General features: G+C 40.3%; 1 protein-coding gene and 1 long non-coding RNA gene across 5 annotated transcripts in view; one reads left to right on the forward strand and one right to left on the reverse strand.

The window, feature by feature from the left end:
* The window catches only part of LOC115167938 (nuclear factor of activated T-cells, cytoplasmic 2), a 52,478-nt gene that overhangs the window by 9,910 nt on the left and 20,538 nt on the right, over window positions 1-22,030 (reverse strand). For 2 of the 3 annotated variants that reach the window (XM_029722695.1, XM_029722693.1), the window contains exons 6-9: window positions 15,137-15,277; window positions 8,125-8,180; window positions 7,746-7,878; window positions 6,741-7,493 (exon numbers count right to left, since the gene is read on the reverse strand). In XM_029722695.1, the coding sequence (XP_029578555.1) occupies window positions 6,741-7,493; window positions 7,746-7,878; window positions 8,125-8,180; window positions 15,137-15,277 (1,083 nt within the window). The remainder of the gene's footprint in view (window positions 1-6,740; window positions 7,494-7,745; window positions 7,879-8,124; window positions 8,181-15,136; window positions 15,278-22,030) is intronic. The other variant, XM_029722694.1, reaches the window with a different exon arrangement.
* On the forward strand, window positions 2,542-9,332 carry LOC115167939 (uncharacterized). Of its 2 annotated transcripts, none has more exons than XR_003870601.1 (3): window positions 2,542-2,921; window positions 8,151-8,305; window positions 8,465-9,332. It is a non-coding gene; the product is annotated as an uncharacterized LOC115167939 (long non-coding RNA). The 2 variants fall into 2 exon arrangements; XR_003870600.1 differs by lacking the exon at window positions 2,542-2,921 and adding an exon at window positions 7,782-7,880.

Here is a 22,030-nt window from a genome sequence, read left to right on the forward strand (position 1 = left end):
GGCTGTGTGGTTTTTCATGTTTAGGCGCGGTCCTAACATAATCTAATGTTATGCTTTCGCCGTAAAGCCTTTTTGAAATCGGACACTGTGGTTGGATTAAGGAGCATCTTATCTTTAGAAAAGCTCTCCAGTAGGTGTACCAAAACATTCTAGGGTCATTTTCTGAAAACAAAAGTTGATCAACTTTCAAAGCAGAATTACTTTCCTATTGTAACTCAACTGTAGTGTTTGATATACCATTTTATAGCTCCGAGTCTCTAATTTTATCCAATGTAAAAAATAAACTGCTACATAGGACTGAATCGAGCCGGTCCATATGTACAAACTGGCTGCTTTTTCATCAACCCCAAACAACACTAAAGGTGTAATCATAACGATACATAATAAATTAAACATTTCAAAAAGTTCAAGGCAGAATCCCTGTTAAGTGTGCCTTGAATTCTAAATAAATCACAGACAGTGTCACCAGCAAAGCACCCCCACACCATAACTCCTCCTCCTCCATGCTTTACGATGGGAAATACACATGCGGAGATCATCCAATCACCCACACCGCATCTCACAAAGACACGGCGGTTGGAACCAAAACTCTCCAATTTGGACTCCAGACAAAAGGACACATTTCCACGGGCCAATGTCCATTGCTCGTGTTTCTTGGCCCAAGCAAATCTCTTATTCTTATTGGTGTCTTTTAGTAGTGGTTTCTTTGCAGCAATTTGACCATGAAGGGCTGATTCACAAAGGTGCATCTCCTTCAAATTATGATATTTGGTTGAGTTGACAACCAAACACATTTCAATATCCAATTAGTCTACAAATTAATAATTTACATGTTGGATTCACATCTCCATCTCAACCAAACATCTAAATGAAAGAATATGTCTAAATCAAATCAAACTTTAAAGCTGCAATATGTAACTTTTTGTGCGACCTGGCCAAATTTACATAGAAATGTGAGTTTTAGATCTGTCAATCTCATTGAAAGCAAGTCTAAGAAGTGGTAGATCTGTTTTATGGGTGCTATTTCTATGCTTCCCGGTCTTAATTTTGTTTTTGTGTCTTTTACTTTCAGATTGGTACGCCAGCTTCAAACAGCTGAAAATAAAATATTTTGGGTTATGGAAAATATATCTCACAGCGGTTTAGATGGTATAATAATTCTCTACACAATGACTACTTGTTTTGTCACAAACTGAAATTAAGCCAACTATTAGCTACCAGGAAAATGCCGGAGCGATGTACTTTAAATAAAGTTTGATTTGATTTAGTCCTATTCTTCAAATTACATTTGAAATCATCCTAGCTTGAAACCCTAGGCCTATATGTATTTTTTGTTCAAACCTGGATTGAATTGAAACAATAGCTGTTGACTTTGCAAATGATATATAGGCCTAAAAAGTATAATTTATCATATGACTTATAAAGTATGGTTACATTTAATTTGTTCTGTTAAACCTACCCTTTGGAAAGACTTTGATAGCAACAATTAATCTATTTCGTTGAGAGATCTCTCAATAATCATTTTCCCGATAGCACAATAGTAGTAGTCAGTGACAAATATCAAATCTGGGCTTGGTTAAAACTCTGGATGCAAGACCAAATGGATACCTGTAGGTAGATCAACTCTCCAGTAGGAGGTGCTGTCCAGCCTATTGTTTTTTTTCTGATAGTGGATAAAATATTGAAGATCTAATGTTGTTTCAAAGGTATAAATTCAATATATTTGTCTATATTGAAAATTCATAACCATGATGACATAATCCTGTGGTTGAAATACCACACTCAAAACAACAGTTTACGTAGACTTTTTCAAATCCATTGTATTTTCCACATAGATTCCAGATCCCAATACATTGACAAATTACGTTGAAACAATGTTGATTTAACCAGTTTGTATGTTTAATGAGATTTGTAGGGAGATGGTGAATTGTTCTAATAGCTACCAGAATAAAAGTCCAGAACAGAGGGAAGACATTAGAGAGAGAGAGAGATATTGGTAGGGAGCTCTCAGATCAACACCTTGTAATAAGGAGGAGCAAACACAGTCCACCCAGTATGACTCTCCCAGTTACTCTGTCTTAAATCAGAAACAGTAAACGCTGTTGCTGTTTACCGAGGGAAACCCTGTTAGGCCATCTAAAACAAAATTCCACTCGTCCACTGCTGGACCCTTTTCTCAGTTTCATTTTTTCCATCCGAACTCAGCCCTTTCCTTTTTCCTGCTGCTGTTGCCTCCCAACTCCCACCCTTAGTGCTATCTTATGGAGATCAGACCGGATTTTCTGGAGGAGAGCAGCTGCAAATAGGATTTTCTTGTGCCAGATTGGCAGAATCTTGGGCCAGGGATGGAAAAAAGCAAATCCTCCAGTGTGTTCCCCACAGAATTGAGGGGAGTGGGGCCAAGGGAAACCCCAGCCAAGTATAACAAACAGAGGCTTTCCCGGGCTCTCTGAAGCAGCCCATTCCACTGTTTGACAATGGTTACCATGGAACTTGTTTTTCAGATCATAACAGTGTCAACACATCCAGGCAGTCGGTCAGGAGAGCTGGCTGCTTAATTTTTTCCTTTTTTTCTGTTGTTTTATTTTTTTTGAAAGAAAGAGAAAAAAAGAGAAGTCTCATTTCCTGGTCTGTAGTGATGCCAGAGAAATCCCTCTCTCTCTCTCTCTCTCTCTTTCTTTCTGGGTTGTGCTGAACTGAACAACATGGTGATCCTTTAAATCACAGATCACCAGGGTTACAACACTTCCACATGGTCTAGGACATGACCTGTCACTGACTAGGACTAGCTACCTCCCCAACCAAAGAGAGGTTTAAAGGGACAACATCATTATCAGGTCTGGCGATCACACTGCAGCAACATGTAGTTTGGATGTGGTCTGTTACTCTGATCTCACAGGGTGATAATGGGGCTGACATGGGTAAGTATAAATATATGATTCATAATCCATGTTATTTCCACATTGAGTGGAAAACTTAAGTTGAACATATGTAACTACATCTCCTGGCCTGGCAACTTGGGAAGGATTGTTGTTAAAGTGCACATGTGATTAGGGAATCATTTATGTTTGTCCATCATTTGAACAGGATTGATCAGTTACGTGAACCAATCTATTGTTTTGGTTGAAACTATGTTTTAAAGAAACACTGACATCTAATAGTCAAATCATAATGTAAATGCAGGTCAGCTGCTTCTAATATTTTTGGTCATTTTCTGTTGTTTTGTGGTAGAAAACTGAGCTCGTCAAGCATAACACGTCAACCCTGCTACCAATAGATAGATACAGTACCAGTCAAAAGTTTGGACACATCTACTCATTCAAGGGTTTTTCTTTATTTTTACTCTTTTCTACATTGTAGAAAAATACTGAAGACATCAAAACTATGAAATAACACATACGAAATCATGTAGTAACCAAAAAAGTGTTAAACAGATCTAAATAGATTCTATAATCTTCAAAGCAGCCACCCTTGACTACAGCTTTGCACACTCTTGGCATTCTCTCAACCAGCTTCACCTGGAATGCTTTTCCAACAGTTTAGGAGTTCCCACATATGTTGAGCACTTGTTGGCTGTTTTTCCTTCACTCTGCACAACTCATCCCAAACCATTTCTACTGGGTTGAGGTCAGGTGATTGTGGAGGCCAGGTCATCTGATGCAGCACTCCATCACTCTCCTTCTTGGTCAAATAGGCCTTATACAGGCTGGAGGTGGGTTGTGTCATTGTCCTGATGAAAAACAAATGATAGTCCCACTAAGCAAAAACCAGATGAGATGGCATATCGCTGCAAAATGCTGTGGTAGCCATGCTGGTTAAGTGTGCCTTGAATTCTAAATAAATCACAGACAGTGTCACCAGCAAAGCACCACCACAACATCACACCTCCTCCTCCATGCTTCACAGTGGGAACCACACATGCAGAGATCATCAGTTCATCTATACTCTGCGTCTCACAAAGACACGGCGGTTGGAACCAGAAATCTCAAATTTAGACTCATCAGACCAAAGGACAGATTTCCACCGATCTAATGTCCATTGTTCGTGTTTCTTGGCACAAGCAAGTGTCTTCTTATTATTGGTGTCCTTTAGTAGTGGTTTCTTTGCAGCAATTCTACCATGAAGGTCTGATTCACGGAGTCTCCTCTGAACAGTTGATGTTGAGATGCATCTGTTACTTTAACTCTGTGAAGCATTTATTTGGGCTGCAATTTCTGAGGCTGGTAACTCTAATGAACTTATCCTCTGCAGTAGAGGTAACTCTGGGTCTTCCTTTCATGTGGTGGTCCACATGAGAGACAGTTTCATCATAGCGCTTGATGGTTTTCGCGACTGCACTTGAAGAACCTTTCAAAGTTCTTGAAATGTTCCGGATTGACTGACCTTAATGTCTTAAAGTAATGATGGACTGTCGTTTCTCTTCACTTATTTGAGCTGTTCTTGCCATAACATGGACATGGTCTTTTACCAAATAGGGCTATCTTCTGAATATCACCCTTACCTTGTCACAACACAATTGATTGGCTCAAACATATTAAGAAGGAAATAAATTCCACAAATGAACTTTTAACAAGGCACAACTGTTAATTGAAATGCATTCCAGGTGACTACCTCATAAAGCTGGTTGAGGGAATGACAAGAGTGTGCAAAGTTGTCATCAAGGCAAATGGTGGCTACTTTGAATAATCTTTGTTTAACACTTTTTTGGTTACTACATGATTCCATATGTGACTTGTTTCAGGAAACTAGGCGTATGTCGCGGGTCACTACTTCACAGGAGAGCCATTTTAACGTAAACTTTTTTTTAATCAAAATGTGTTTTTTGGCAGAAATGCCTTCTGGAATATGTGAACTTTCATGTGCCTTAATAACAGACGTGTATGCCATCTGTAAATACGAATAAAATTGTTCAATTACGAGCCTATTTGGTTTAGCCACAGAAAAAGTGAGCAACCTTCCCGCTAGCCATGATTGGCTGAGATAATGAGTGGGATGGACATGCCGAGACATGAGTTCGGATTGGTCTGCCATATAGCACGCTTCTGTCTATTTGAGCTGGTCAGTATGTGTAGGTAATCCTGTCTAACGCGGCTTAAAAAATTTTATCGTGTAGTACGTGTAATAAGTGTTGCTCTCCACATTCTTGAGGACCGAGTTTTGAAATCAGTGGAATTAGAGTTTAATAGCTAAGGAGAAGGAGAAAACACTTGTCTCCAGATTACATCTTCAAACTAAGGGCAACCAAGGCAGTCGGTCACATATGTGTTATTTCATAGTTTTGATGTCTTCACTATTATTCTAATGTAGAAACTAGTAAAAATAAAGAAAAACCCTGGAATGAGTAGGTGTGTCCAAACTTTTGACTGGTACTGTAGACTAGAAATGTTTTAACACATTTGTTTTGTGAACCTCCCTGTTGCACACAACAAGCTTCCATTCAACCCTGTTACGGTCAACCCTGTTACGGTCAACCCTGTTTCTTTAATTGGCCCATTCTATAGTCTTTTTTTATTTAATAATTTTTTACGCTACAGAGGTTTTGTATAATTTCAGCCAGTAGTTTTAAAAGTAGCGTCAGAGCCAAAGCGCGTCTCAGAAAAGTGTGCACAATTGTGTATCAAATCAAATCAAATGTATTTATATAGCCCTTCTTACATCAGCTGATATATCAAAGTGCTGTACAGAAACCCAGCCTAAAACCCCAAACAGCAAGCAATGCAGGTGTAGAAGCACGTACAACGCGTACAACGTCATCCACTTCCTATCATATGGTACAGCCTGCAAAATATACACTACCGTTCAAAAGTTTGGGGTCACTTAGAAATGTCCTTGTTTTTGAAAGAAAAGCACATTTTGTCCATTAAAATAACATCAAATTGATCAGAAATACAGTGTGGACATTGTTAATGTTGTAAATGACTATTGTAGCTGGAAACGGCAGATATTTTATGGAATATCTACATAGGCCTATATAGGCCCATTATCAGCAACCATCACTCCTGTGTTCCAATGGCACGTTGCGTTAGCTAATCCAAGTTTATCATTTTAAAAGGCTAATTGATTATTAGAAAACCTTTTTGCAAATATGCTAGCATAGCTGAAAACTGTTGTTCTGATTAAATAAGCAATAAAACTGTCCTTCTTTAGACTAGTTCTATCTGGAGCATCAGCCTTTGTGGGATCGATTACAGGCTCAAAATGGCCAGAAACAAAGAACTTTCTTCTGAATGTCGTCAGTCTATACTTGTTCTGAGAAATGAAGGCTATTCCATGCGAGAAATTGCCAAGAAACTGAAGATCTCGTACAACGCTGTGTACACTCCATTCACAGAACAGCGCAGACTGGCTCTAACCAGAATAGAAAGAGGAGTGGAAGGCCCCGGTGCACAACTGAGCAAGAGGACAAGTACATTAGAGTGTCTAGTTTGAGAAACAGACGCCTCACAAGTCCTCAACTGGCAGCTTCATTAAATAGTACCCACAAAATATCAGTCTCAACGTCAACAGTGAAGAGGCGACTCTGGGATGCTGGCCTTCTAGGCAAAGAAAAAGCCATATCTCAGACTAAAGAAGCCATATCTCAGATAAAAAGAAAAGATTAAGAGGGGGAAAGAACACAGACACTGGACAGAGGAACTCTGCCTAGAAGGCAAATAACAAAATCGCATGGATGTTACACCACCATGCATCATTCAAGAGCATTAATTATATTGATGTATAAAAGCCTGGCACTAACTTACACTCACCGTCATCAAGGTACATTTGATCCAGGTTCTCCTCCTTGACTGTGACCCGTCCTCCAGGGAGGCTGGCTCGCTGCTCCTCTCCAGGGGGGCATCTCTGGGCCTCCATTCCAACAGGGGAAGACCTGCCCTTGGGCCCCGCCTTGGGCACATAGGGCTGCTGCTGGATCACTGTGGTGGGGTAATGTTGGGGGGAGTGGGCCGAGATAGGGGAGTGAGCTTGGGCTCCAGACTGCTGAGGGTAGCCATCACAGTAGATGATGTGCTGCTGGTTGTCAGGCTGGAGAGGTGGAGGGTCGCTTCCCCGGAGCAGGTGTTGGTTGTTGGGGGAGAACTGGATGATAGAGGGGTGCTGGCCCTGGCCCCCTCCATGCTGCTGCTGCTGGGCCCCCAGCGGGGACGACTGGGCTGGGGAGCCCGTGTGGACCAGGACAGAGCGGTGTGGGTCGGGCATCACCCGCATCCCCCCAGTTTGCTGGTAGAGCCCCCCGGGACTGCCGCTCAGACTCTTGCCCCCACGGGAGTACACAATGGCTGGGCTCTGCTGCTGGAAGCAGGTGTCTGGGATGGGGGTGGGGAGGCCGGAGCGGACCTGCTGGCAGGAGGCCATGCTGGAGACCAGGCCATTGTCTGGGTGGATGATCCCACGGGACCCAGGGCTGTGGTGGTAGTAGGACTGGGGGGACACACCCATAATCTGGGTCATGGAGAAAGGATAGTCATCCACAGGCTCTGTTTTAATGGACGGAACTGTGGGAGAGACAGAAGACAACAGAGATATGAGTGGGGGTTAAGTAATACTGCTTAAAGTAACTATAATCTACTACACTAATCATATATCTTAGTGACATATTAATGACATGGAATAACGTGACTTGATATCATTCCAACATAATTGTATTGCTCTTTCACAGAAGCACCTAAAATAGCACACAGTTCTCTCAGACCATCAGTCACATGATGGGTATTGCATCCTTATTGCTGATGCTTAAGGTTCCATACCTGCCAGTGGAGTGAATGTGAAGTGCTGAGGCTGGCTGCGCTTCCTCTTTCCGTTGATGACATAGAAGTTCACTTTGGCGGAATGGCAGATCGACGGGTCGCGATAGGAGGGGATCTCAACAAACAGCAGACTCTGTAAAATGACAATATTTTCATTTCATATTAATCTGTCACATTATTATTATTATAAATTGTATTCAGAGTATAACCACTGTAGATGTGCAAACAATGGAATTGGTGACAAAGTATGACATTATTATTTGTTTTTTAATTATTTAAAAAAACGAACAAACAATCCACACATTAAAATCAGTGGACTGTTTTGACCACTTTTTCAGACTTTGAGAAGTGGGCCATCTGTAAAAGTACTGATACTTACAGGCTGACATTTATCTTTGTCTACAGTTGCCTCCATCTCCCAAATCTGCTGTCCATCTGCAGAGACAGAGAAGGGAAGGGTTGTTTCAGGTCATATACATATTTCAGGGTGAATTACAACACCCTGTTGGACACAGCAAAAACAGGAACACAGTACAGGGAGAGGTTATGTAAAACCAATGGTGAGAAAATGTGTGCAATTGCTACTCTGCTTTTTGATTAATTGCAAACATGCTACGTTGCAAACCAATTAAAAATGAATTCTAAACAGTAAAAATGTATATCTCAGATGTGTCCGTGTGTTTATAGTGAATTAATGAGCTCTATTGTCTCTTTGGCAGGTTGAGCCAGCGTGGGAGAGGATTCTCCGCTTTGTCACAGAACACAATGCCTGGTTTCAACCTTCACATCACTGTCTGCCTGCCACTAACCCATAGGCCATATGATTAACACGCAATAGGTGTTAGGAGACTCACATATATTATATATCTACTCTCACAACTTCCTCTTTCACCACTGCTCACCTACAGCCAGAGACAGCTACAGATTTATCATGAAGTAAAACCATTACCTGAACCTATATTTCCCATAATATATTGTAAGAAATCATACATAAAATCACATATTTACTGCGTGTCAAGCAATATTGGAATTATTTTAGAGGTAAAGAAAAGTATATTCTAAAAAGGCACACTGCCGGAGAGCTTTGGTCCAATGGTTGATACGCACTGGTGATCATGAATAGGCCAAACCTGTCTGGGTATGAAGGGATTTAGAGTAGATACTACCCCACTTGTTTTACACCATGTGATGCGTACAGTATACCAATACTCTCACTATACCAAAACGCTCATAGTATACTGTAGGACATTGCTTTTTTGTACAATATTTCTCAAACAATATAAACCATACATAGACAAAAGAAAATAGACCGACACAAAATCGATGACATGTATAGAATTTGTGAAATTGTGTCTTGTACAATAAATTGTGTACATTCGTTTATACTCGATTAAATGTACATTTTCGTTAATTGTTAGTCATGTTCCGACACTCCCTCCATCTTGTGCCAATATCAGTTATTTTTAGGTCTTGGTTCGCAAAGTTTATAAGAGATTGTCAGTTGGATAGGCCTTCTGCAACATTGAGTATATCTTACCTGTCATACGAGTATCCTTTTCTGACTCAAATAAAATTCCCTCAAAATTGTTCTGATGTCCAAAAGATTCCAGATCAAAATGTTGTGATATAAAACTTTTAAGTTGCATGTATTTGAAAATGTCTACATTGGTCAGTCCAACATTACTTTTTAATTATGTCATAGATTTACTGTTTATATGCCTTTAGTCTCTATGTGGGCCAATTTATCTGTGAATTCTGAAAAACTATCCAGGGATTGTTCCATAGGGGTGTGTTATTAGGAAGTGATATTGGTTCTTGCAGAATCTGTTTCATTTTCTTCCATATGTTATAGTAATTCTTAACTATGAAGTTGTTGATGTTCTTAACTCCATCCTTTCAAAAACCAGACACATGAAAAGATTCTGGGGAGGAGCATGCACATCTCCAATAGGTCCCCATTGTTCCTCTATAGTGCATTTAACAATAACATTCAAGTAAAAGTTTTGGGTGGTGAGTTGATAAAATTCCAAGTCTGGAAGGTTTAAACCACCCTCAGACTTAGGAACATGTAAAACGTTCCTATTTATTGTATGTGTTTATTTGCCCATATAAAGTCTTATGGCCGAGTATACTTTTTGTACCGAATGTATTGGGTGGGGTAATTGGTATTACCAAATATAGAAACTTTGTTATGCATGCCATTCTAAAGAGTTTTATTCAGATTTCTGGGAAGATTGCTCCATTTAATTATCTTTATATATTTGTTGTCACTTATTAAGCATCCTAAGTATCTAAGATTTTTTGTGGTCCACTTCAAGGATTGCTGTAGATCATATTTTTCCTATTGCCATTATTTCAGTTTTTCCACGTTCATTTTATATCCTGATATTTAAGTATTCTGAAAATATTTTTAACAAGGGGGGCGTTGAGTTTTCAAAATTAGTCATTGTATATCAACAGATAGGTGGCAAATAACTTTAGTTGATATTAATGTTTACCGATACTGATACCTGTTACGTTTGGGTCCTGTACAAACAGGAGGGGGGAGAATGGACATCCCTGTCTCGTGCCCCTTTCTAAAGCAATTTTAGCAGTTTATGTATTATTTTTTATATATTTTTGCTTCAGGATATTTATATCATATTTTTTATGAAATGTATTATTTCAGTTGGAAAGTTGAAGGCTTCCAAAGTTTGGAATAGAAAAGGCCATACAAGACGGTCTAAAGCCTTTTAGGCATCAACAGCCATAAGTGATAAATCTACATCTTGTTTTTTTGCGTATTGTATTATAGTGAATACATTTTTAATAAACCCTGTTTGTCTGGTAAGACTTTTGCCATTCTGTTACTTATGAGTTTTGTTATTATGTAATTGTCAAAATGTATTATTAAACATATGGGTCTTGTAATCTACAGGGGACTCCACAGATTTTCCTGGTTTTAATACAACTGAAATAACCATTTGATACATGGAACCCGGAAGCACTTAATTGAGTGACGTGTGTTGTCATTTGAGTAAATAGGGGTGCTTCTTTGTCCCAGAATGTCAAATAAAATTCTATGGGAAAGCCATCCATATCTGGAGATTTTCTCTGCGCAAATGTTTTAACAATGTTTAATATTTCATTTTGGGGGATTTCTATTTTTTGTGATTATTTTTTGTCTGCTGATAGTTGCTTCAGGGTTATTGAGTCTAAGAAGGTTATTTCATTCAAATTTCTATAGATTTTCATGGAAGCTTTTAAAATTGTAATTAATAGCATTGTTGTTCTAATTAAAGCATTTGTATCCTTATCTTTTAAAATTATAAATGGTGTGGCATGTATTCGTTTTGTGAGGGCTGTTTAACAGCTTTATTATCCATTAAATAGTATGCTTAATTTGAGTTTAACCTACAGTTGTTGGCTCTCTTCAACTGTAAAAGATCCTATTTTTGCTTAAAGGAAAATTCCACCCAATAGCTATGTTTTAGTATTTGTTTCATTAGTCCATTGTTGACATAGTCCCAAAACGTTTTGCTTGTCAGCTATCAAGTTTTCAAGATACGTAACTTTCAAAATACAGAAAGCATCCCCGTATGATAAATGTTGCATTATATGATGTAAAACACAGAATCATATGATGCAAAATGCATCATACAGGGATGATTTCTGTGTTTTGGAAGTTACATATCTTTTGAGACTATGTTAACAATGGAATAATGAAACAAATACCAAAATATACTTTTTGGGTGGAGTTTTCCTTTAAGTTCAGAGATGTTATTTTCTTCTTTACCTTGTAAAGTTTTTTTATGGTCTTTCCCAATATAGAAATAAAAATAATAAGAAAAATAAATCATGAACTCAGATTTAATTTTTGCAGAGTATAAGATTATAACTCTGGGTCTTGAAGATGCGCTGTAGGGTATTACTTGATACCTCAAGGTTAGGTCTTGCTCAATAACTTAACATGAATGTGTTGAACATTTGGGTAAATCACAACGCAGGTATTGTTGCTGCTATCTGCATTTAGCTGTGTCATTTAATGTTATTACATCATATTGCAGTCATTTACAGTTAACTGGAAAAAGAGTATAGGTCAACAACTCAGGTGTTAGAAATTACGCTGATGATGACTTCTTGTCATTGATGATCATAAACTTTCAAAAGATAACAAAATGACATGTCAACCGAAACACACAAATAACCCCAAATGTTTTTTGTTATCATCAACATTTTAGACATTTCAACTAGATTTGCTCTCTATTAAAAATAAACAGCTTAAGCATTTTCTCAAAAGAAAATAAATCCAGTATTTAGCAGCCGGATATCTGTTTAATGCTATGTGGGAAACCTTTATGTCAGACTGCAAATTAAACGCATATGGCTGAAATGAGTCAGAAGGAGAAAGGGGGATTCCATACGTCTTGCCAAGTTATCTTTATTTTATTTTTCTCTCGTTTTATGATCAACTCGCTCCGTTTCAGTACAGAGTAACGACAGGTGATGACTGTTGCTTTCTTGGCGTTTTACATTTGTTTGCGTTTTGTTCCAAAACTACTCTACGGGATACCCCTTGTCTTTTCTTTTTTCTCTGGTAATTAGGAATGGAGGCAGCCAGAAAGAGTTGAAGAGGCCCAGCTTGGCTTGACTGTGGGAATCCTCGGTAACACTTTATGTTAAGGGTCCATAATAAACCATTTATAAGGCATTTACAAACCATTTGCCCACCATTTATTAATCATTACACCCTCATTTTTGTGAGAATTGACACTGGTCACTCAAAACATTTATAGTATAAATAGCACTCACTTTAGATTAGGGACTGCAAAAATACTTTACGAATGATTAGTAAATGGTTCTTGTGGGAGTAACGATTTATTAATGCCTTATAAATGGTTGATTACGGACCTTCAAATAATGTCTTATGGAACCCTCCTCTCCTCCCCTCGTGGAGCCAAGTCCATGAGATGGAGCCAGAGGAGCCCCAGCCGAAGCCAGCTGTGTGTGTGTGTGTGTGTGTGTACAGTGCATGTGTGTGCACAGTGCATGTGTGTGTGTGCACGTGCATGCATGCGTGTGTCTCCTAGAGCCAGTGAAGGCCAGAGCCAGTTGTGTCCCATTCAAAGGGATTTCACAGTCTTACTGTTCCAGAACTCTGGGTCACAGGGAGAACCTCTCCAAAACAATGGCAATCCCTCTTCTACGTAGATCTACTTTTTTTTATTTCCGTCTCAAATACTAGCCATTAGAGCAGTGTGTCGTAACCCGGCAGCAGGAAAGCCTTGATAAAAATAAAAAAAAAACCTGGACAGACACAAGGTCCAAGTTCTAGCTGAAGCAGCCCTCTAGAGAGCCCACGTATCATAGCTCCCCACACTCAGCCCCCGGAAAGCCCATGTCTCAAAGCTCCCCATACTCAGCCCTCAGACAGGCCATGGATGTAATGAGTCACAACCATTAGTAACAGACTAGTAACAGATAAAGCATCTAAACACTAGGCTACTCTTCTGCCATCCCATGCAGTCCAGAGACTTCTGAGGGCTATTAACAACAACAACTAAAGGACCATAAATAAAAAACCTAGATCTGATTTATGGAAGGTTATAAACAAAACCTGGATGGCCAAGCTATATATAACAAAAACATAACATAACAGCTAACCAGAAATAAATAGTTACATTAGAATAGTCCCTAGGTTGTGCATCTGGCTTTATAAGAGCTGGTGTTATGGTCAGTGTTTGGGTGACGACTGCCAAGGTAAACCAAGTAGCTGCCGTAAGTGCTGTAGATGGATCAATGAGGACCACTCTTCTCTCTGGACTCAGTATTGAGGATATTGAGGTGCAATGAGGTGACATAAATTATACTTCCCTCACTACACAGACAGTCTGTATTGAGGAGTGGCGACAGAGAGCAGGACAACAAAGACTGTACTGAAAACTGTGACTGACAACTATAACAAAGCACATCTCCTCAGCATACAATCCTGTAAGCTGTCAATGAAGCGCAATATACTAATAATTTAGTAAGCTTGTTAAATAATTGTGTGAAGTTCTAAAATAAACCTACAATAAAACCTATCTTGCTGTGATAAGCTTCTTATCCTAAAAGGGGTGGCACTGTTCGGTATCAGAAGGAATTGGAATGTCATGCAAATATCTGAGCGGTGGGTGAGGAGGAAAGGTCAGGATTCAAATGACAGACAGAAAGTATGGTGGCCTTTGTCACTATTACTCAATCACATTGATTAATACAGCAATATCTGAGACTATCTTGTAATGGTGATTCTGCCATTCCAATGTACAAGTTAAATAATTGTGGCACCAGGCCTAACTAATAATGGATTGAGCAAACCAATAAGAATGCAGTAGTACACACACTAGTAAATGCGCACTTTAGGTATAATTCTGGTACTGTGATATCCTAGTATCACGGTTTTTTTCCCTAACGTACTGAGGTATTTGAAGCTCGTCTATAGTTTTGTGTAGGGAAAGGTGACACCTAGTCAGTTGCACAACTGAATGCATTCAACCGAAATGTGTCTTCCGTATTTAACCCAACCCCTCTGAATCAGAGAGGTGCAGGGGGGGGGGGGCTGCCTTAATCGATGTCCACGTCATCTCGCCCAGGGAGCAGTTGTTGTTGGGGGTTAACTGCCTTGCTCACCTCGCCGGCTCGGGGATTTGAACCAGCGATCTTTCGGTTACTGGCCTAACGCTCTTAACCGCTAGGACATATTCCGCTAGGTCCTATTCCTTAACAGAGGTCCTATTCCTTAACAGAGGTCCTATTCCATGCACAACAAAAGAAACAGCATAATGATAACATAACACATGGATAACAGGCGAGGAAGGAGAGGGCACTGGAGAGTGAGGCTGCTGCCTTATCTGATGGATCATGCAAATTATTCATAGGTAAAACGCAGCATGGCAGAGCTATACATTCAATTCAATGTGGTGCTGTGGCACTAGTGAGCGAAATTTGTGGAGGCATGATCAACAAGAGTAATAATAATAATATACGGCTGTAAAGTAAATGGCCTCTAAATGGGCATGGGTAATAACTGTCTACATCTGATTATCATGGCTGGTTTATGAGGGTAAATACTTGCAAAAAGCTAAAAAGTGAATAAATACCCATATATTCCTATGTAAAGTTTTCCACATTCCCACAGTTTTCCAATGGAAAATTCCCAAAACGTTTTCAACACTACTGGTGTATGAGTGTGAGTGTTTTTTTTCTCAACAGAATCTAACAACGGTCAGAAGAATACCGGCAAACATTTCACTCTAGCAAAATAACCGTAACATTTTTAATAGATGAGGTGGGACATCATATAGAATATGGTCCATGCCACCATCATCCACTTCCACCACCAGGGGTGTTGACTCATATTGAGTAATACTCACCATGGGTTTTCTCCATAAAGATGACCTTGGAGTCGGAGCTGAAGTTCTGTCCCGTCAGAATCATCTGCTGACCTCCCAGGACAGAACAGCTGTCCATGTCTTGTTTATCCACCATGGGCAACTCATGGGCGGAACGCTGGGCTGTGAGATGGAAGAGAGAACATGACATTATGACATGATGTTACACACTGTGGTACTGACAGGTCGTGTTGGCGTAGTGGGTAGAGGACTGGCTGTAGGACAGGAGACAGAGCATGGCATTATTATGACATGATGTTACACACGCTGTGGTAGGTCATTTTGGGGTAGTCTGTTTGATCTCTGGTTGATGTTTGCTCTGAAGTCACAAGGTAATTGTTGACTGATTACAATGAGACTAGTACCGGCTCAATGTGCACTTTAAATATTTGTCTGAATATTAGATTTGTGTAGACATTAATATGGGGCAATTACTTGGTACATATGAATGAAGAGATTTTGTTTGAATTTGAGGTTGTAGTGTCAATTGTGGCTACACGCTACAGGCCTGGACAAACAGAGCACATCATGGAAGTGGGACTCTGTCCAGTGGAAACATATGACAGCGTGCGGTAGCCTACAGTACAGAAAGGGGTTGAGGGAGGAGGGGGAAGGAACATGGAGGGTGGACCTCTCCAACACTATCATCATTACGCAACGGAGCGTATGTTGGAGTATGTTCAACAAACCCTGTGACCTGTCCATGATGTAGACACTGATTGGCTGCTGTACTGTATTCTCTCCCGGTACTGTAGATTTCCAGGACTGATAGCTTAATCAAGCAGTGGCACTGAAGTTGCAGCCACAGAGACAGAGGCAGCCATAGAAATATAATTTGCTAGAACAGGGAAAGCTCATCAGACCATGGCAATTCAACTGGAACACCTATGGGTCCACTCAATATGGCCACCAGTTCACCCATTACAGACCCAGTGACTTGAAAGGGAATTTCCGTTCTAGTAATTCTATTTCTATGGAGGCAGCCATGTTTAGGGAACCAATACCCGACTACAGCAAATCAAGGCTTGACTCTTTGCTCTTATCTTTTAGTGACTGACATTATTGGGGATCAACTGTCAGCAATGCCAGCATAAGGGGTTACATGAAGGCCAAATGAATCACTTGGGCAATGGACGGCAGTTGCCTTCCTTTTAGCCGGATCATGTTTACTACTAGAGAGTGTGTGGCAATTAAATCTAACAACATTTTGTACACATGATGAGATTGAGACCAAATGAATGGAAGTTACTTCCTCAAGCTTATTATCATCCCGCCTGAAAGACTGAAAACCTATCTCCAGTGAGGCGTGTGAAGTGTAGACAAACAGTTGTGACCTTCGGACAGCCTACTATACTGTGAGTCAACACAGAGGATAAAAGCTGGAAGCTAGTCTCTTCAAACACACACACCACTGACACAGTTTAGTTTGCTTATTGGCCATTTTAACAGATGTGTTGGGGGTGTTCTAGTACGACTGTGCAAACAAGTTTTTACTTGACTGGTTTTCAGTGATGCCAGGTTTTCCGGGGAGCGTGACTGCATATTTTTCTTTCGCTCATCAGACAACAATGTTCTGACACTCCGGAGGGAGATTGCATCCGAGTGTTGGACAGAACCCACTACATAATTTTGCATAGCACAGTGACGTGCAATCAGGGTAGGCAGGGTAGGCAGTGCTTACCCTGTGATAATCTAATTTAGAAAACAAAAACTGTTATGAAAAGCCAAATAAAAGATACAATTATATAAAATAAAAAAATGTTATCTAATGTTTTTTCTTAATGATTATGGTGGTTTTTATGCTCAAAATCGAAAAATGTGCTGAAACTGCATCAAAACCTCAGGAACTGCACCAGTGTGTTCATGCCTTCCTTTCTAGCCATTCACATCCACTCAAATAGATGACGCTGCGGACATTCCTGACTCCAGTCAATGTTAATGGACAGGGTCAGTATATGCGTCGCTGCTTTGCCTAGCTTGAAGTAGTTTCATTTATTGCATTGAGCCGATTTCATATTTTGCTCTTGAGTATTGCCTAAACATGTTCTGTGGGTATTGCCTGGGGTAAGCTACATAATTTGGCACTCACGTCCCTTGAACTGATCAAACTCGAAGCTAGCTAGCAAAAACAACCTGACAAATGGACTATACTGCACCTCAAATAAAATTCCAAGTTGGAATAATGTAAGGCTCTGTTTGGAGGGTTCGAAGAGCGGAACGCCAACCATAATGAACGTTCAGACCAGACAGAGGCAGCATACCTCTACAAGACATGACAGGCAACCACCATATCCCTTACTGACAACTGTCGGGCAGGCGAACAGTGACACTGTCCACTTGTCTGAAACGTCATTACCAATTAATACTTTTTACCAGACTTTTACACATCTTAGACATTTACTTTTGCTTTGTCGATGTAATGGGAATGACATTTTGTGTCAGTGTGAAAGTGGGATGTGTCTCCCACATGTCTGTTGGCCTGCTGTGTACATGCAGAATAAACTAAATGACATGGGGTTCTGCTGTGTCTTCTACATCACTGTCATTGCGGGTTGTACTGTTGAATCATGAGAAGAGACAGCATTCCTTTGAATGCATTTGATTTATCAAGCTAGAATTTCATTTTGACAAGACACATTTTCAGTCATTTCGATTGTTGATATGGAAATTTCGTTAGACCCTTCCCAGCAAACCGGGAACATTCCCAGAACATTATGTAAGATTCCTATTAAGTTCTAGTTAGGGTTTTATCTAACAAAGGACATGTTTTAAGTAAAATATCCTTGGAATGTTCTCCTAACGTTCACTAAAATGTTGTGCACAACATCTGTTACAACCACCACAGAACATTCCCCAAATGTTCTCATTAGGTTTCCAAGTAATGTAATAACAAAATGTTCCGGTAATGTTCTTAAGAACATACTGGCACAACTAAATGTTCTGCTAATGTTGATGGATATGTTATTCAAAACACCCATAACAACAAGCAGGGAATATTCCTACATTGGTCTCATAAAGATATTCTGTAAGGTTATGACATGATGATCCATCATTTTTCTAAAAATATACAGTGGATTTAAGAAGTCTACACACCCCTGTTAAAATGCCAGGTTTTTGTGATGTAAAATAATGAGACAAAGATAAATCATGTCAGAACTTTTTCTGCGACCTATAATGTGAACAATTCAATTGAAAAACAAACTGAAATCTTTGAGGGGGAAAAATAAAAAACTCACAATAACCTGGTTGCATAAGTGTGCACACCCTTAAACTAATACTTTGTTGAAGCACCTTTTGATTTTATTACAGCACTCAGTCTTTTTGGGTAGGAGTCTATTAGCATGGCACATCTTGATGTGGCAATATTTGCCCACTCTTCTTTGCAAAAGCGCTCCAAATCTGTCAGATTGCGAGGACATCTCCTGTGCACAGCCCTCTTCAGATCACCCCAGAGATGTTCAATTGGATTCAGGTCTGGGCTCTTGCTGGGCCATTCCAAAACGTTAATCTTCTTCTGGTGAAGCCATGCTTTCGTGGATTTGGATGTGTGCTTTGGGTCGTTGTCGTGCTGAAAGGTGAACTTCCTCTTCATCTTCATCTTTCTAACGGACGCCTGAAGGTTTTGTGCCAAAATTGCCTGGTATTTGGAACTGTTCATAATTCCCTCCACCCTGACTAAGGCCCCGGTTCCAGCTGAAGAAAAACAGCCCCAAAGCATGATGCTGCCACCACCATGCTTCACTGTGGCTATGGTGTTCTTTGGGTGATGTGCAGTGTTGTTTTTGCGCCAAACATACCTTTTGGAATTATGGCCAAAAAGTTCAACCTTGGTTTCATCAGACCATGACACATTTTCCCACGTGCTTTTGGGGGACTTGATGTTTGTTTTTGCAAACTTCAGCCGGGCTTGGATGTTTTTCATTGTAAGAAAAGGCTTCCGTCTTGCCACCCTACCCCATAGCCCATTCATATGAAGAATACGGGAGATTGTTGTCACATGTAGCACACAGCCAGTACTTGCCAGAAATTCCTGCAGTTCCTTTAATGTTGCTGTAAGCCTCTTGGAAGCCTCCCTGACCAGTTTTCTTCTCGTCTTTTCATAAATTTTGGAGGGACATTCAGTTCTTGGTAATGTCTCTGTGGTGCCATATTTTCTCCACTTGATGATGACTGTCTTCACTGTGTTCCATGGTATATGTAATGCTTTGGAAATTCTTTTGTACCCTTCTCCTGACTGATATCTTTCAACAATGAGATCCCTCTGATGCTTTGGAAGCTCTCTGCGGACCATGGCTTTTGCTCTGAGATGCAACTAAGAAAATGTTGCAAAAAAATCCTACTAGAACAGCTGAACTTTATTTGTGATTAATCAGAGTCACTTTAAATGACGGCAGGTGTGTAATGACTTCTATTTAACATGAGTTTGAATGTGATTGGTTAATTCTGAACACAGCCACATCCCCAGTTATAAGAGGGTGTGCACACTTATGCAACCAGGTTATTGCAAGGTTATTATTTTTCATTTTTCCCCCTCGAAGATTTCAGTTTGTTTTTCAATTGAATTGTTCACATTATAGGTCACATTAACAGTAGAAAAAGTTCTGACATGATTTATCTTTGTCTCATTCTTTTACATCACAAAAACCTGGCATTTTAACAGGGGTGTGTAGACTTTTTATATCCACTGTACTTCCATGATAATGCATAATAATGTTCTGCTAATATTGATGTGTAATGTAATATTATTATATGAAATTGCCAAACTTTTAAACAAACGGCATTTCAATCTTCTTACATCATTATATTTTATTAGGGTATTGTCCTAACATAGCTATAGCTATTTTAAAGAACGGTAATTAAGTAGATTTGAATGTACAAACTGCCATCTTCAAGCCTTGTAGGCTACTTAGTCTGCTGCGCCAACAGGATCCTAATGTTTCTAGTAGATTTCCCTTTGTACTAAAATCCTCAAATTATGATCCAAAGTACGGCTATACGTCTTGGTACATTTACAATTTAGTCTTTTAGCAGACGTTGTTATCCTGAGCGACTTACAGGAGCAATTAGGGTTGGTGTACTCGATGAGCTCAAGGGCACATCAACAGATTTTTCACTTAGTCGGCTTGGAGATTCAAACCAGCAACCTTTCGATTAACTGCTAGGCTACCTGCCGCCCTGTACATACATATGCACATCTAAACTCAGCAAGAAAAGAAAACTTCCCTTTTTTAGGACCCTGAATTTCAAAGAAAATTCGTAAAAATCCAAATAACTTCACAGATCTTCATTGTAAAGGGTTTAAACACTGTTTCCCATGCTTGTTCAATGAACCATAAACAATTAATGAACATGCACCTTTGGAACGGTCGTTAAGACACTAACAGCTTATAGACGGTAGGCAATTAAGGTCACAGTTATGAAAACTTAGGACACTAAAGAGGTCTTTCTACTGACTGAAAAACACCAAAAGAAAGATGCCCAGGGTCCCTGCTCATCTGCGTGAACGTGCCTTAGGCATGCTGCAAAGAGGCATGAGGACTGCAGATGTGGCCAGGGTAATAAATTGCAATGTCCGTACTGTGAGATGCCTAAGAAAGCGCTACAGGGAGACAGGACGGACAGCTGATCGTCCTCGCAGTGGCAGACCATGTGTAACAACACCTGCACAGGATCGGTACATCCAAACCTCACACCTGCGTGAGTTACACCAGGAACGCACAATCCCTCCATCAGTGCTCAGACTGTCCGCAATAGGCTGAGAGAGGCTGGACTGAGGGCTTGTAGGCCTGTTGTAAGGCAGGTCCTCATCAGACATCACCGGCAACAAAGTCGCCTATGGGCACAAACCCACCGTTGCTGGACCAGACAGGACTGGCAAAAAGTGCTCTTCACTGACGAGTCGAAGATTTGTCTCACCAGGGGTGATGGTCGGATTTGCGTTTATCGTTGAAGGAATGAGTGTTACACTGAGGCCTGCACTCTGGAGCAGGATCGATTTGGAGGTGGAGGGTCCATCATGGTCTGGGGCGGTGTGTCACAGCATCATCGGACTGAGCTTGTTGTCATTGCAGGCAATCTCAACGCTTTGCGTTACAGGGAAGACCTCCTCCCTCATGTGGTACCCTTCCTGCAGGCTCATCCTGACATGACCCTCCAGCATGACAATGCCACCAGCCATACTGCTCGTTCTGTGCCTGATTTCCTGCAAGACAGGAATGTCAGTGTTCTGCCATGGCCAGCGAAGAGCCCGGATCTCAATCCCATTGAGCATGTCTGGGACCTGTTGGATCGGAGGGTGATGGCTAGGGCCATTACCCCCAGAAATGTCCGGGAATTTGCAGGTGCCTTGGTGGAAGAGTGGGGTAACATCTCACAGCAAGAACTGGCAAATCTGGTGCAGTCCATGAGGAGGAGATGCACTGCAGTACTTAATGCAGCTGGTGGACACACCAGATACTGACTGTTACTTTTGATTTTGACCCCCCCTTTGTTCAGGGACACATTATTCAATTTCTGTTAGTCACATGTCTGTGGAACTTGTTCAGTTTGTTCCAGTTGTTGAATCTTGTTATTTTCATTCAAATATTTACACACGTTAAGTTTGCTGAAAATGAACGCAGTTGACAGTGAGAGGACGTTTCTTTTTTTGCTGAGTTTATGTACCCCTCACCGCAATCTGCCATGCAACATTTTTACATGATTTCTGAAATCAAGTTTGTAGTGAAAATAAAAGTCAAAACATCCCAACTTTACAGTATATAAAGAAGATTGGTAGAGTAAGAAAGAATAGAGAATACTTATTTGAATCCTCTTTTGCAAAGACAAAGACCACAACCTGGAAGACAGAGTAAAGGTGTGAACAGCTTGTGTATTTGT

This window comes from Salmo trutta, chromosome 30 (assembly GCF_901001165.1).
Source record: "Salmo trutta chromosome 30, fSalTru1.1, whole genome shotgun sequence".
Taxonomy (NCBI): domain Eukaryota; kingdom Metazoa; phylum Chordata; class Actinopteri; order Salmoniformes; family Salmonidae; genus Salmo; species Salmo trutta.